Genomic DNA, 16,055 nt, shown 5'->3' with positions numbered 1-16,055 from the left:
TATTTTCTACTTGATCATTTTGTTAAGAAAGTGGATGTACCTGCTGGTAATATAGTTTCTTGGGCTGTCTAGGCTTGAAGAATTGTAGAAGGTCTCTTAAGGTTCCTTCATAATTATGCCTAAGAGGGTTTCCAGGACCATCCCTGTAACTATAAATAATTAAGTTATAAGCAACAGACTTAACAGGCAACAATACTATAGCATTATAGCACCGGGAATTGAGACTTCGAATCATCTGTGCCACAAAGGCTTGAATGTTTCAGCTCCACTCAGGAAAAATTCAGCACAGGGTCACATGTACCTAAAAGCATACCTGAATGGTGATAATTGGGGGGGTTAATAAAAAAGCATGTGACCCACCTAAAGGGCCAGTTCACACTGGTCCAACATACGCTCGGATTTCGAGAGCACAATTCGCACGACATGTCAAAATCAATGGTCCCCTGGGAGACGTCTTATCTGGTCCGACTTGTGTCGGTTCGACTTTGAAAAAGGTTCCCCAGATCCTGCCTCCTCTCCCCCCCCCAGGTGAATGAGTATGGGACACCCCTACCCATTTGCCCAATAAGGTAGTGTACAAAAAAAACTAGCGTCCTTTATTAAAAATAAAGCATGTCCCCTGTTCTAGTTGTGTCTTTTTTCTTCGGTTCAGTCACAGCTGTCTTTTTTCCTCTGGGCTTTTCCTGCCACTGACCCACTAAAAATAATTAAAAAACAAAAAGAAAAAAAAAACATACGATCTCCCTCCGCCGTTCCCACCGTTGTGTCAGCTCCGTTGTCTGCCGGTTCTTATATAGCTATGGGACGTGGTCACCTAATGATGTCATCTGGAGACCCTGACCCCTTGTGACATCACAAGGGGTCAGGGTCTCCAGGTGGCTACGTCCCACAGCTATACAAGAACCAACAACCCCCCCTGTCGAGGGCATGTGGCTCTATGCTCAAAAAAGGGGGGCGTTGGCAAACCTCCTCCCTCCTGACCTGCATAGATGGATAAGGGTCTAGTATGGATTTGGGGGCACCTTATGCCGTTTTTTTTTTTTTTGTCATAAATTTGCCGTGAGGTCAAAGATAAGTCCCAATCATCTCAAAGTCGGACCTCGTTTATTGAAGTCGAATGGAAGTCGGCCATGAAGTCGCAGGGCGAACCAGAACGAAGGGTCAAATACTTGCAGTGGCTTGGGAGCAGCAGAGGTGTTTTTTTTTTTTGTTAGGCTACAAGTAAACAAGATGTCCCTATGTAAACAAGGCTTTAAATTTAAAAAGCATGAATTCTAAAACAACGGCTACCATTTCTCCTAATTGGCTATCAAATAAATGAAAATAATTCGTGGAATTGAAATGGTCTACTGCAAGTCAGGAATTTAAGAACAAGCCTGAACATGGCACAGCAGGTTTGCACTGTGGTCACTTAAAAGCCACACAGATGCAGTTATATCTCATTCAGCCATTCGCAAAGTCCTATGCAAACAGACCAGATCTCATTCCTTTCTCATGCATTTCCTGTGCATGTCCAGTCACGGGCTGGGGTGGAAAGGAGACATTTAGGTGCTACTGAGAGGCAGTAAAACAGTTTTCTTCTAATATATATATATATATATATATATATATTTATTCTGTGTATTTAGCGGTTTGCCTAAAGTTCAGCTTAAGGCACCTTTCACACATGTGGGACCTAAAAGTCACGTGATTTTGACTGGACTTAACACAATGCCTGACCAAAGTAGTGCAGGCACTACTTCATATCTGTGCAAGTCGCAGCAACTTTAAACGGTACTCAGTGGAAATCATGGAGTACGACTTGTCATGCGACTTTGCAGTCCCAAGCTGCACACGTGTGAAAGAGGCCTCATGGAAAATATTTACATTTTAGCTTTCTAGAAAAGTTCCAAAAATACACAGCTTACCCTTGAGATTTGAAAAACTGCAGGAGCATTGGATCGGTGTTAAGTCTTTGTGCAACAGTCTTTGCAACCTGAAAGACAGGATTCAGCAATATTTTGTGTACATACTTGAAGAGACCCAGTCAACAGACTTCACTATTTAAATTAATAAAACTTCACTGAAAAGTGGAGGCTGGTGATGGTCTGGTGATAGCCTGAAAGGAAATGAAAGCTATTGCTGCCTACAGTTTCTTGGAAGAAAATTTCAGCCTCATGCACACAGGGCGTTAGAAAAAATGAGCTACAGAGCCACTACCAACGCCAGGAAAAAGCAGCTGTAAAAATTGAATTTTTGTAAGAACCTTAAAATTCTTTTCTCCGAGTCCTGACAGACGCAGCACTTTCATCACAATTGGGTAATGGCACCCTCTGCAGGAGCAGGCTAAGTAGTGAAACTTCATTAAAAAAACTTTCACTAGACACACCTTGAGGGGCTGTCCTTTCAAACATCACCCCCGTGGTGATCACCGCCCACAACAGGGGCAGAAAAGACTTGCCCTAGTTCAGAGCGGGCGACAGAAGCCACCACGATATCTCCGTCCTCGTGAGACGGCTGAGAAATAACATCCTGTCCAAGGACTGCGGATCCTTGTTTCACTTTGCAAGGATCTCCGCTTGTAGAGGCCTCGTGTGAAACTGGGCAAAACGGAACGCTTCGAAAGCCGACACCATCAGCCCCAAGGACCTCATGCAGTTCCGCAGGGTGAAGAGAGAGTTGTCCCTGAGGGACCTGATTTCGCCCTGCAAAGTCTGAAGCTTCTCCTCTGGGAGAAAAACTTTCGCTTGGACGGAGTCCAGGACCATGCCCAGGTAGCTGAGACGGACTGACGGAGTCAGTGCAGACTTCTGGAAGTTGATGGTCCACCCAAGCTCCTGGAGCGCCTGAACCATGACCGACAGATCGTCCGACAGAGTGGAAAATGAGCTCGCCCTCAACAAGAGATCGTCCAGATAACCGGGACCTCAATCCCCTTCTTGCGTAGCAGAGCCAGCACCGGGGCCAAAACCTTGGTGAAGACCCTTGGAGCTGAAGCTAGACCAAAGGGTAATGCCACAAATTGAAAATGCTCCTCTGCCACTGCGAAGCTGAGATACCGCTGATGACCTTCGTAGATGGGGATGTGCAGATATGCATCCTTTAAGTCGATGAAGGCCAGAAAATCTTGACTTAAAGACGCCACCACCGACCAGATGTATTACATCCAGAACTTCTGCCCCCGCACAAAGCGGTTCAGAGATTTCAGGTCCAGAAACAGACATACCTTGCCCTCCTTCCTGGGCACCGTGAACAGGTTTGAATAAAACCCGCAAAATTTGTCCCGCTGAGGAAACGGGACAATAACGCCATGAGAAAGAAGATCTTGTACCCTGAACGAATCAGTTTGTGAACCCATTCGTCCTGAATCAGGGACGTCCAGGGTTCCAAAAAGTAACGCAGACGTCCTCCCACCCCTGAAATGGGTGAGGGCGTCCCTTCATGCGGAAGAAAACTGGGCCGCAGCACCGGACTGACTGGCCTTGGGCTTACCTGACAGACTTATTACCGCCGGAGGCTTTGAAGGATTTTTTTTCCTGAGGCACAAAAAAGCCCCCGGTGAGCCTTGGAGGAAGGACCCCTCTGGGCACGGAATGCTTTACCCTTCACGGATTGGGGTAAAAGGGTACTCTCTTACCCCCTGTGAGACCCTTAACCATCTCATCCAAGAAGTCCCCGAAAAGATGCTTCCCCAAATAGGGGAGATTAGACACGATCTGCCGATCAGCTCTTAAGCTACACCATAGGGCAGAGTCCAATCCCCACCGCAGAAAGTCTTGCGACCAGGGGAGCTTCGTCCAGGGCCGCATCACACAGATACACCATGGCCTGGGCCATTTGGTCTGTGAGCTCAATGAGGGTCGGGGGAACCGACTCACCAGTAAGTTTCTCATAAGAACCTTGATCCATTCCGTAACCGTCTACCAGCACGGAAACGAACACAGGCTGGAGGAGCGAGCCTGCCACCAAGTACATATGGCGGGAAAGGGACTCCACGAGCATGTCCATCGGGTCTTTAAACACCGGGGAGTCCTCCACGGGCATCACCGTGAATTTATTTAACCTGGAAACAGTGTGGTTCAGCACATGCTTAATGCGTCGCCACTGTTCGTTCACGATATCATGAAACTCCTTGGGGCAGAGGAAAACCTAAACCCGACTTCTGGGCTTTGGGGGAGCCGAAGACAACCCACTTTCCTGATTGGGTGGGCTCATCATCAATATTCAAAGTCTCCATGAACAAGCGCTTCAACCAAAGCACGTTCCCGCAATGCAGCGGAGGACTCATCCTCCTCGCCATCAGAGTGTGAGGACAGGGAACCCTCAGGGAGGGCAGTGTCCATGGCAACCACATCAGGCTCTGAATCCAAAGACAGAGGACATCGGCCTTTTTTGAATAGGAACTTGTGACATGACAAGATCAACTTTGTATGCCAAAGCTTCATTGGCTGCAGATAAAGATGCTAGGGAAATTGTCATTCTGGAACTCCATTTTGGCAATGATATAAAAAAACAAACGCTCACCCTTTAAATCCGCGATCCAGCTGGAGTCCCCTTTTAATAAGTAGGTAAACGGATTAAAGCAAATGTGTCAGAGGAAAATGCCTTAAAAGACTAAAAAAACCCTTACTGTGCCTGAGAGAGGACAAACTGCTCTCCACGCTTCTCTGCAGTGTCAGTGAACAAATGGCAGGAGGAAGTGACTTAACGTCACTAGAGGCCCAAGTGCCCTGAGCTACATAAACATGGTGCCAATAGAAAGTATAGGGGAAGCACAGGGAAAATGGCCGCCGCCCTCACAATGCGGCTTGCCCACATCCAAGATGGTGCCAGAAAATGGTGCCAAAAGCATACAGCAATGCAAAAAATGGCTGCTGCCCTTAAACTGATGCAGCCAGGCTTGCCCACACCCAAAATGGCGGCCGAAAACAGCGCCGACCATCAGGAGCCCAGGGACCCTGGCCACCGCGGGAATCCACTACAGGAAACCCCCCAGGACAAGGTAGGAGCTATAAACCCCCTGTGCAGTGGACACCGCTAGCACACCCCCATATGGAGCAGGGTGGCAGGATCCGTCCAGCCCGGCCAGGGGGGAGCTCACAGAGACCGCAGCTCTTGAGATCCCCACATCACCCCCCACAGAGGTACTGTCCCAGGGACACGGGGGGGTAACATCACTCACCATACCCTGGACCGCGGGCTCCGCTCCCATACAGCTCGCCTCCCACCCTGAGTGGGGGTGGCGTCAGCCAAGGGGGGACGCTGCAACACAGAGCGTTCCAGGCTGATGCGTCCCGGCGAAGAATTTCTCCACAGGCTCGTTCCTATCCATCGGGGCTCTGTTGAGGCGAGGCCTGGGCGGACCACAACTTGTACACGCTCGTTGGCCAGGCCCGGGTACCATAAGGATCTAGATTATCCAGTGCGATGCGAAGCCCAGTTCACCAGGAGGATCCCCCCTGACTAGCTAGCGATAGCGAGTGAAGAAAAAATAAAATAAACATTTATCAAAGAAATAAAAAACAGACTGTAGTCCCAGGAGGGAAACCTAGGTCCTACTCCTGAGCTAGGCAGCAAGAAACTGATTAGTAAGCTCTATGTGTCTGGGGGTAATGTTTGAAAGGACAGCCCCTAAAGGTGTGTCTAGTGAAAGTTTTTTAATGAAGTTTCACTACCTAGCCTGCTCCTGCAGAGGGTGCCATTACCCATAGTGATGAAACTTGGAAAGGCTGCGTCTGTCAGAGGACTTAAAGAGGAAGTAAACCCTCCTCTGCAAGTTGTACCTATAGGTAAGCCTATAATAAGGCTTACCTATAGGTACTGTAAATATCTCCAAAACATGCACCGTTTAGGAGATATTTACCTTAAATGCAGCCAGTGACATCACTGGCGCATGCGCTCTGAAGGAACGGGCGCTGGTGCCGTTTCTTCAGAGCCCCGTGCCGTGACCGTCAGCTGCCGCGCGCATGCGCGGGATTGACGTAATCGCGGGTCCAGCCAATCAGATGGCCGGATGCCGCGAACCCGGAAGAAGGGACAGAACATGTCACCCATGAGAGAGGTGATCGGTCGGCGCTTTGTTCTAAGGTAAGTATATCATAATGAGCTAGTAAGCGATTCATACTAGCTCATTTTGTGTTTGTCTTTCAGGTGTACTTTTTAAAAAAAAAAAAAAAATTGAGGTTTACAACCTCTTTAATAGAAAAAATGGATTTTTGTAAAATCTTACCGTAAAATCCTTTTCTCTTAGCTCATCGACAGACGTAGTCCTCGGTGATACACCACCTTCGGGTTATGTTACCTCCGCAGGAGCAGGACTAGACAGGAAATTAAAAAGCTCTGGCCACACCCTAGGGGCAGTCCCAGAGGGTATATCCTCTCTCTCTCTGCCTCAGCAAATCAGTTATGTGAAAAAGCAGTGCTTAGAGAATTTAACCCAACCCAACTCAAAAACAGAGGGGCGGGGACTACGTCTGTCGATGAGCTAAGAGAAAAGGATTTTACGGTAAGATTTTACAAAAATCCATTTTTCTCTAGCGCTCATCGACAGACGTAGTCCTCGGTGATACACCACCTTCGGGACGTCCCAGAGCAGTATCACAACTGAGGGGTGGGAAAATGGAAATCAAATCCCAATCTAGAAGGCCCAACCGGTGCCAACTAGAAGTTTACAATGCTCATCCTTAATGATGAGACTCAACAAAAAAAAATTTTTCAACAGAAAAAAACCCTCGAGGTAGACCACCGGTCTCCTCAAATTGCGGCCTGCAAAACCTTGCGGCCAAATGAGGCATCCGCCGATGCCGTCACATCAATTTTATAGAATTTAGTAAAGGTATGTACCGACGACCAAGTGGCCGCCTTACATACCTGGACCACTGACGCCTGATGGCGAAAGGCCCAGGAAGTACTGAGCGCTCGAGTGGAGTGCGCCCTAACAGGGAACGGAGGACTCTGACCCTTAATAGAATAAGCCTGTACCACCGTTTGTCTAATCCATTTGGCAATGGTCGCGGCAGATGCAGGCAAACCCTTTCTGGGGCCATCCGTGATCACAAAAAGTGAATCCGTCTTACGGAATGATTCCGTAGCTTTCAGGTATACCCTGATTGCCCGAACCACATCCAAGGAATGCAACGCATGTTCCCGATGATGCTTGGGCTGAGGACACAAGGAAGGTAGTACAATATCTTCATTCAGATGAAAATCTGAAACCACCTTAGGAAGAAAAGATGGCTTAGGATGAAGTACTACCTTATCCCTATGAATCACTAGGTATGGGGACTGGCATGATAATGCAGCCAGTTCTGACACCCTGCGAGCAGAAGTAATAGCCACCAAGAAGACCACCTTCTGGGATAAAGTAAGCAAGGGAATCTCCCTGATGTTTTCAAAGGGAGGTTTCTGTAGAACCGACAAAACCAAATTAAGATCCCAGGGCGGTAAGGGCGCGCGGACTGGAGGAGCCAGGTGCCGCACCCCCTGGATGAAATTCCGCACCAAGGATTTGGTAGCTAAAGGTTTCTGAAAGAAGATTGCTAATGCTGAAACTTGACCCTTGATGGTGCTCAAGGCTAGCTTCTGCTCAACCCCTTGTTGCAAAAAGGCCAATATTCGAGACACCGAATAGGTACGTGGAGGAAATCCTAAAGATTCGCACCACGCAATATAAGTCTTCCATGTGTGATAATAGACTTTGCTGGAAGTCGCTTTCCTTGCTTTAATAAGGGTAGGAATGACAGAAGTAGACAAACCTCTGTCCTTCAGTACTTGGGTCTCAATGGCCAGGCCATTAAAACCAGCGACTGTAAAGCACGAAGGTAAATAGGTCCTAGAGACTACAGACACTCCCTGAGACGAAGTTCCCACGGAACGTCTGCGACTAACCTGTCCAAGTCGGCCAGGCCGGCTTGAAGAGGCCAGCCTAGAATTTCTAGGACCACTGGCCCTGATTGGATCTGAACCAGGCGTCCCTAGAGGTATCTGGCCCCGACCATCCGAGAAAGTCTGGTCGTTTTCTGTTCCCACACATTTATCAGATACCTGATAGTTATCAGGCAAGGTGATCTTTTCTGGTTGAACCTCAGGGACCGAAGTCACCCGACTAGAGGCTACTTGGCCTATCTGGTCAATCAGATCCGATTCCTGTGAGGTATCGGGACTAATCTTAGGAAAAGGTAAAGGAAAAGATCTATACAGGGAACGGTAACTACCGCTTCCTGTACTTAAATGTTGGAAGGGAAGAATCGCACCGGTAGTAGTGGTTGATGCTCGATCTAATGTCCTGAATACCGGTGAAAACGTCCCCCCACCCTGAAATTGGGTGGGGGCGCACCTTCAGGCTGTGTACTCCTTTACTTCGGGTTTGGCTGGGTTGGTCCTCTGCTTGTCCGACCAGCCCTTCTTGAACCCTCCTGGAGGAGTCTTGCCTTTCCCGGAAGTACCAGCCGGGCGTCCTTTATGGGCGGTAAAGAAAGGTCCTCGCTTGTTGCGAGGTTCCTTAGCTTTTGCAGCCTGTGGCAAAAAAGTACTCTTGCCCCCGGTGGCATCCTTAATGATTTCATCTAGGTTGGCTCCAAATAGACGATTCCCCTGGAAAGGGAGATTGGTCAAAGTCTTTTTGGAACCTAGGTCAGCTGACCAGCATTTTAACCACAGCACACGTCTGAGGATCACTGCTAACTTAGATGCATGCCCTAACAAGGGAGTAGTGTCCAAGGCTGCGTCACAGATAAACCGTAGCCCTTGTATGATCTGTTCTATCAAATCAGATGTCTCCTGGGGAATATCTTTTCCCCTAAGATCTTGGCGTACCATCTTCGCCCATTCTGTAAGTGTCTGGGAAACTAGACCAATAACAATTACTGGTCTAAATGCTGACCCTATCAGAGAAAAGATAGTGCGGGACTCCGCTTCTATCTTTCGATCCACCGGATCCTTAAAGGACGAGGTGTCCTCCACTGGAATAACCGTGGCTTTATTCAGCCTGGAAATAGGCGGATCCACGACTGGTGGTACCGTCCATTTCTTAATGATGGATTCCTCAAACGGATAGCGTCTAGCAATACGCTTGGAAATAGTAAAGGTACGTTTAGAATGTTCCCATTCTCCTTTAATCTGATTTCCAAAACATTTAGGTACAGGAAAAGCCTTTGCCGTCTTGATGGGCTTATTAGTCCCAAAAGGCCTCTCTGTTTCAGTTGCCTCTGCCGGTAAAGCCTCAAGTTTTAAGGTTTCTTGCACTGCCACAACTAGTGCGTCCACCAATGCTTCTTCCTGAATTATAGCAGGAGAAGAAGCGTCCTCCTCACTGTCTGAGGGGGCTTTACCTGGGATAGCAGCCCTTGCAGAGGAACCTGCAACTGCAGTGACCATCTCTGAATCAGAGTCAGAGGTGTCAGATAGTATAGGGGTAGGCGGGGGTCGCTTCCTTGACCCCCGTCCCTGACAGGCCACCTCCACCCGAGCCACCATAGACTCCAAAATTGCTGTAAATGACTCTATACTCTGTACACCGGCGGGTCCCGAGGCCCCCTCGAGGGAAACAGGTGGGGGAATCTGTGTGGCAGGGTCCATAATAACTCCAGTTACTTCCTGGATGATATAATTCAAAGTAAAGAAAAACTTTTTTTTTTTTTTTTTTTTTTTTTTTTTGACCCTCAGCGCCACAAAAAACCCCTTAGTGTTACCTGCTAGGGATCCCTATCGATCGAGAGAGAGAGAGAGATAGACCCCCAGGCTCACCACTTGATGTTCAGAGTTGAACTGCAACAGCTTACCGCGCTGTCTTAGACAAACAGGAAGTCTTTTGGCTGGCTGCCCAGGAAGAAAGGAGGCGGCTCCGCCCCTCTGTACGCCTTCCGGCGCCTCCCCCAAGCTCCACGAGGTGTAGAATCACCTAAAACATGGCCGCCCCCATGCTGGAGACACGAGGCTACGCCAAAATGGCGGCTCGTGCGATCCAGCAAAAAAAAATGGCGGCGGCCTGTGCTGACTAGCGGTGTGCTGCAGGCACACAACACTCTCTCTGCATGGGGATATGGCGTGTTTGGCGGTACCGGCCCTGGCGGACCGCATGGCCGTTCGGGAGGCCTGCTATTAGCTGGAGATCTGACTTGGAAGGCAGTCTACATGTCCATGGCTTCTGACTGGTAGGTAGCTTATACTTAACCCATAAGATTCCCAGAATGCCACAGATTACATCTTTAAAACATGTATACAATAGATTGTTAGCTCCCAAACCAAGCCTCCTGGCTTTTGCACACATAAAATCACACTCAAAGTAGGAGGATTTGTGACATGTTATAGGATAGAAAGAAACTCTTTCTTACCATACAGAGAGGGGCCCGCGTTCACCACAAAACCCGTCAGGGAAAACAGGGGGAACATACTACTCACCATACCGGAACCAGGCGGGCACCAACTCCTGACAGTACCCCTCTCCACCGGGGCGGGAGGGCTGTCGACCGATACAGACGCCGTGACTCATGGTCTTTGGCGTTTCAGCGAGACGTTTAACTCGCGGGTTCAGTCCTTTAATGGGACTTTGTCGCGGCCGACTCAGCGCGGAGCTATGGCCTGCACGCGCTCGTAGGCTGAACTGGGGTGACCACCGGATCTCAACATCCAGCCCGTCGCCCAGTTCAGCTTTCTTGCTTGAAGATCTCACAGGAACACTGGAGAAAAAAAGCTGTCCAAAAATCCTTTTAGAAAAAAATTTCTTGCCAGGACCTAAGATCCCAGCAAGGTATCTAGGTCCTTACTCCTAACTAGACAGAAAATAACTGATTTGCTGAGGCAGAGAGAGAGAGGATATACCCTCTGGGACTGCCCCTAGGGTGTGGCCAGAGCTTTTTAATTTCCTGTCTAGTCCTGCTCCTGCGGAGGTAACATAACCCGAAGGTGGTGTATCACCGAGGACTACGTCTGTCGATGAGCGCTAGAGAAAAGTGCTTTTAGTAGCCTTCTCCATTGATGTTAATACGCGTTTAGCTGCGTTCATTTTTAGCAGCGTTTTTCTGCCTCTATTCAAAATCAATGGTTGCCTTTGAACCGTCTTTGATATGGCTTTAAGCCCGTTGATTTGAATGGAAGTCGCATCCAAGTCTGATCATGATGATCCTACTTGTGGTGCAACTTGCGCTCTGAGGATCTTGAGAGGGAACTCCATGGTAAAATGGGGAAAAAAAAAAAAACGGTGCGGGGATCCCCCCAGGTTCCATACCAGGCCCTTCGGTCTGGTATGGCTTTTGAGGGGAACCCCACGCAAAAAAAAAAAACGCACGCAGCCCAGCAGGTCAGGAAAGGGATGAGCGAGCGGCCCCACCCCCTCCTAGGCCATACCAGGTCACACGCCCTCAACATGGGGAGGTGGGTGCTTTGGGGCAGGGGTCTCTGCACCCCCACACACCTCAAAGCACCTTGTCCTCATGGACAAAAAAAAAAAAAAAAGACTGACGCTCCTAAAAGCAGCAGCAAAAACACCCTGTGTGCATGAGGCCTTATTGTGAATAAGGAGATGATGCTGGCAAATGCTTTATTCTAGATATGATATTTCTCAGATTGGTACCCTCCACTAGCAGAAAGGAAACATAAGAGAAGCATATACAAAGTGTATATATTGACACAAAGCATCAAGTAACAGTATGCATCAGATTACTGGGCAAAGTAAACCTCTGAAAACCAATAAAATGTCCTTCTTGGAGTCCATTGAGGGACAAACTCCTAGATTATCAAATTATATTGTCGCCTACAGGAGTATTGAATCTGTAGGCCAGCCCAGGATAGCCCCTCCCCTACTCAGCATGACAGTTTGTAGCAACCAGAGGTGGGACTGGATCCCTCCATGGACACAGAGAAAAGGATTAAGAGTACACACATCCTAATATCTTTCTCATCCATTGAAGGGCACAGGAAGTGATTTACTGCTGGAATGTCTAAAAGCAGTCCAAATGGGGCAAACATCAGAAGCCAACAAGCCCAACAAAAAATAGAACTGAGGGCTACTAACTACCTGCAACCCAAGAATGCCTAAAGGAACAAATCCAGTGGAATAAGGATGAGGGTGAATCTGACTGATAGGGAAATCTGCCAATATGAGCAGAGCGAGGACACAGGGATTGAAGACATGCAGAACCATCCTAACAGCCAATAGCGGAGAAAAATTAGCCAAGTAAAAGTGATTAAACAGAAAAGGGCACTGAACTACAGGCCAAGTGAGAAGCTGGTCAACCTGGACCCACTAAAACAGTTTTAACCACCAATTCCCATTATGGAAGATTCCTAAACAACCTGATCTGGTGAACAATGAATGGGATTAAGTCATTTGCAGGAAAAAATACCAGACTAGGAGCTTAGAAAAAATATTCTTGTAAAAGGAAGACCAGTAAGTAAGTCAAAGTAGAAAGGCCTCTACTGAACTGACCTCCAAGGGCAAGAAAAAGGAAGAGATTGTCCAGACAACCAACTCGCCTGGCAAGACTCATGGAATAACCCTAAATTTCACTAGGAACAACCTATAAAAAGTGTGGATATGACTTCTGAGTTCAAAGAACCCAGGATTCAATCCCACAAAGTCAACATAACTAAAGAGGCAAGTTGAATGGGATACACCCGAACAAATGTAGGCAGGTGATAGAAGCTAGACGTTACTTATAAACTGGTAAGAACAACTGCAAACCAGTTGGAGAGGATGACCTGACTCTCTCACACCAGTACACTAGAGGCCCCACAGGATCGAGGCCTAAGAGAGACCGTGCTCAAAGAAAATAAAAAAAACCTGCCGATCCTTGAACTTAAAGAGCCACAAGACTACAAATGTGCATCACTCCACAGGTCTTAAAAATCAGCAACTTCTGTGGAGCAAGGGACAGAAACTTGTCAGTACAATGAAGAAAAAAAAACTGGTCTTTGTGAATCTAAAATACAGAAGAGTAGCTAGAAGAGCTCTCTTTGCAAACTGGGAAAACAGCCAAAGAAAGGGGACTTAACCCCAGCTGGATAGGTTCTCCAAAGTCATTAAGACTTATCCTGTTCCTGTCAAAGAATATCTGGAACAAGAGCCTAGTTTGCATCCACCAGGAAGACATGAAGCCACCCTCAGATGTCCTTCACCTGCCACACAAAGTCTGAGACAAACCTTGAAGCATGAATAACTCATGTCCTGAAGCAACCAGTTGAGAGAAACTATCCCCCATGGAATCACCCTTAAGGACACAGGCACAGGTAAATACCTAGATGGTGTCTGAGCCAGGAGACCTGATCAAATAGGGATCTTACGATGTAGAAGGAATGCGTGTAAAATACTCCAGCACAAATACATTTACGTTAAGTGAAATGTGTAATTATATCTATTAATTGTTGCAGCAGGCACTGTGTTCACATTACCACCTTTACAATAGATAATATCAAAACTTTACCTGTGCAACAAAAATCCTGCCCTTAAGACTGTGTGATTTTTCAATATCAAAATATACAATAAAGAGCAATGTGTGCTGGTTAAGAAAACAGATGTAAACAAGCATAATGTGAAAATCTCACACACAATAAAGGGCACTTGGTGCTATGCAAAACAAACTTGTGTCTATTTTTATAGCGTTATAGGATTAAACCACAACAGTGAATATTTCCAAGAGTATATAAAAAACAAAATATATAAAACATATATACAAAAACATATATTCAGTGTCCAATGATAAAACGTGCTCCTATCAATTTCTTCGATAATGGATAGTTCTTATAGATTTGGCTTTTTCCACTGGTGAGTGCTCTGGGACTGCTTATACTTATAGTGCCCCAATCCCTCCACCAGTAATATACCGCTCACACCTCCCAAGATGGACCGAATGTATTATCAGGTCAACCACGCTTTCCCCAATCATAGGGTTATAGTATTCCTCTATGTGCTTCCTTCCTGGTCAAGGAAGATGCTGGTATTGCCACCCTGGGCATCTTAACTTACTCACACGTGTGTGCCCCAAACAAGAGAAATGCTTAGTGCTCACTGCTTAATTAACTTTTTTTTGATGAGAATAAAATACACACGTTTTAAAAAAAGGAATGAGCTTGTGTATCTCTCAATGGATGCAGCCTTTTTGTGTACTCCTATGAGTCCTCAACAAAATGCTCACTTCCGGTTGTCGCGTGACATCACCTGCTCCTCCACCATATGCGTTATGTCACTTGATCAAGTGACTTCCTCAGGGGGTGTCTGCTTTATCTCATAGGTTCAAATACTTCAGCACAGATTCTTTACATGTTTTAGCTAGCCTGGGAACATCATGTGTAGGAGTTACAGGCTTAGCATAACTGGAGAACCTCAGCATTAGACAGTGGCCGCATACAGATCTGAAGGATAGTCTGAAGGTGAAGTGTTCTAATATATCAGGTTGAAAACAGGCGGTGGGAGCTGAGGTTATTCGATTTCCAGTTGTCCACTTCTGATATGTGGACTACAGAGATCTCTCTTGCTTCCTTCAAGGCTGCATGACTCCTGATGTCCCCCGCATGGTTGAGGTGGGTCACGGCTGTGGCACTGTCTGACAGGACCCAGATTGGATATTCTTGCAGGTGGTGGTCAAGTGTTGAAGAAAAATGTAGAAATTGTAGATGTAAATTGTCTCCTATCAAGTGTTGCAGAGCCATCCGTATTGCTGTGAGCTCCAGGATGTTAATGGGGAGCTTGGCTTCCACAGGTGCCCAAGTTTCCTGGACCGTGAGGGACTTTAACAGTGATAAGGTAGGAAAGACTTGATTGTTAAGGCAGGGCTGGAGATCCACCAAATTAGGAATTCCTTGCTTGGCAGGACAAGGGCATTGGTAGGGTGAGAGAAGAAACATGCTTGAGCCAGGTCGCCAAAATGTTCTCTTGAATTCTTGAATTTAATTGGGCAAATGGTACAGCCTTGAAGGAGGCTACGAGGCAGAGTACTCATGAAGAATCCCATTGCAGAATGTCTCTGACCTTTTCTTGTGCATGTGCTCAGAAAGAGGGAATTTTCTTCTCTGGGTTGTATCCAGGACCAGACCTAATTATTCCAGGCAGAGGGAAGGCTGGAGAGACTATTTTTTGTAAACTGATCACCCAACCAAAAGACTGGAGTATCTGAAATGTTCTGTGGACATTCTTTTGGAGACGGTGATCTAGATAACCCAGAGAGGCAATAACTGTTGCCTTGCGCTTTGGAGGACCCTAAGGCAAAACAAACCGTGAATCAGACTGTTGAAATTATGCTGTAAACGTCAAATTCAAACAACTTGAGGATCCAAAGAGTGAAGAGGAACACTTCTTAGATTTTTAAGTATATTACAGAGTGCTCTTTCCCAGAGTCACCTTTTGGATAAAGGCTTCCAAGGATGATTCAAGCAAGCTCTCACCTTCCAAAAGCAGCCTCTCAATTTCCTCCTTGCATAGAAGCTCTGCTGTTCAACACTCAAAATAGGATCCTTTTCATGTGGACAGAAATGGTGCCGAACCGTGAACACTTTCTTATGGAGTCTTTTTTATAGGATCCACGAAGAAACTCAAGGCTCTCAAAGTCTTCCAGGGAGCCACTGGATCTGATTCTCTAGAATGGAGCGTACATTTTGCCCAGACTTTAAGGGGGTCTCTAACATCTTACCCGTGGTATCTCTACCTACTTCCCATCTGACATGTCTAAAAAGTCCTGATGGGAAGTGGTTAATACCTGGATCATGGCTGCACCTGGAGGGATTTGGGAATCTACCACACCATCTTAGCACCCTTCTCTGCCTGTGTGAGGCCATTGCTTGCTACACCATCTTAGCACCCTTCTCTGCCTGTGTGAGGCCATTGCTTGCTAAGGGTTAAAAAGGCCTGTAAATTCCAGAAGGTGGCCAGTCAGCAGAGGGGAATGTTAGCCTAAGAAGGAAAACCTATGTGGCAATCAACCCCCTTGGAGGCAGAATGTTGCTGAGCAGACTGTAGCCTGGTGCAGGGGTGCCAGGATCCATATGATGTGTAAGCTCAAAGAGATAGAAAAGCACATGTACTGTGCCCAAGACTAGAGAAAATGGCCCCTATAGCACACCCCTACCGCAATTTCACCACATAGTGA

The 16,055-nt window shown here is 47.1% G+C and overlaps 1 protein-coding gene across 5 annotated transcripts in view; it reads right to left on the bottom strand.

Moving 5' to 3' along the window:
* USP7 (ubiquitin specific peptidase 7) overlaps positions 1-16,055 on the bottom strand; it is a 666,343-nt gene that overhangs the window by 195,975 nt on the left and 454,313 nt on the right. For all 5 annotated transcript variants that reach the window (XM_082260831.1, XM_082260832.1, XM_082260833.1 and 2 more), the window contains 2 exons: positions 1,908-1,975; positions 41-149 (listed from right to left, as the gene is read on the bottom strand). In XM_082260831.1, coding sequence (XP_082116957.1) covers positions 41-149; positions 1,908-1,975 — 177 coding nt within the window. The remainder of the gene's footprint in view (positions 1-40; positions 150-1,907; positions 1,976-16,055) is intronic.

Source organism: Pelophylax lessonae (genome assembly GCF_965119305.1).
Source record: "Pelophylax lessonae genome assembly, chromosome: 6".
NCBI classification, from domain to species: domain Eukaryota; kingdom Metazoa; phylum Chordata; class Amphibia; order Anura; family Ranidae; genus Pelophylax; species Pelophylax lessonae.
The sequence above is the reverse complement of the archived record's forward strand: the minus strand, read 5'-3'. Positions and strand labels throughout refer to the sequence as shown.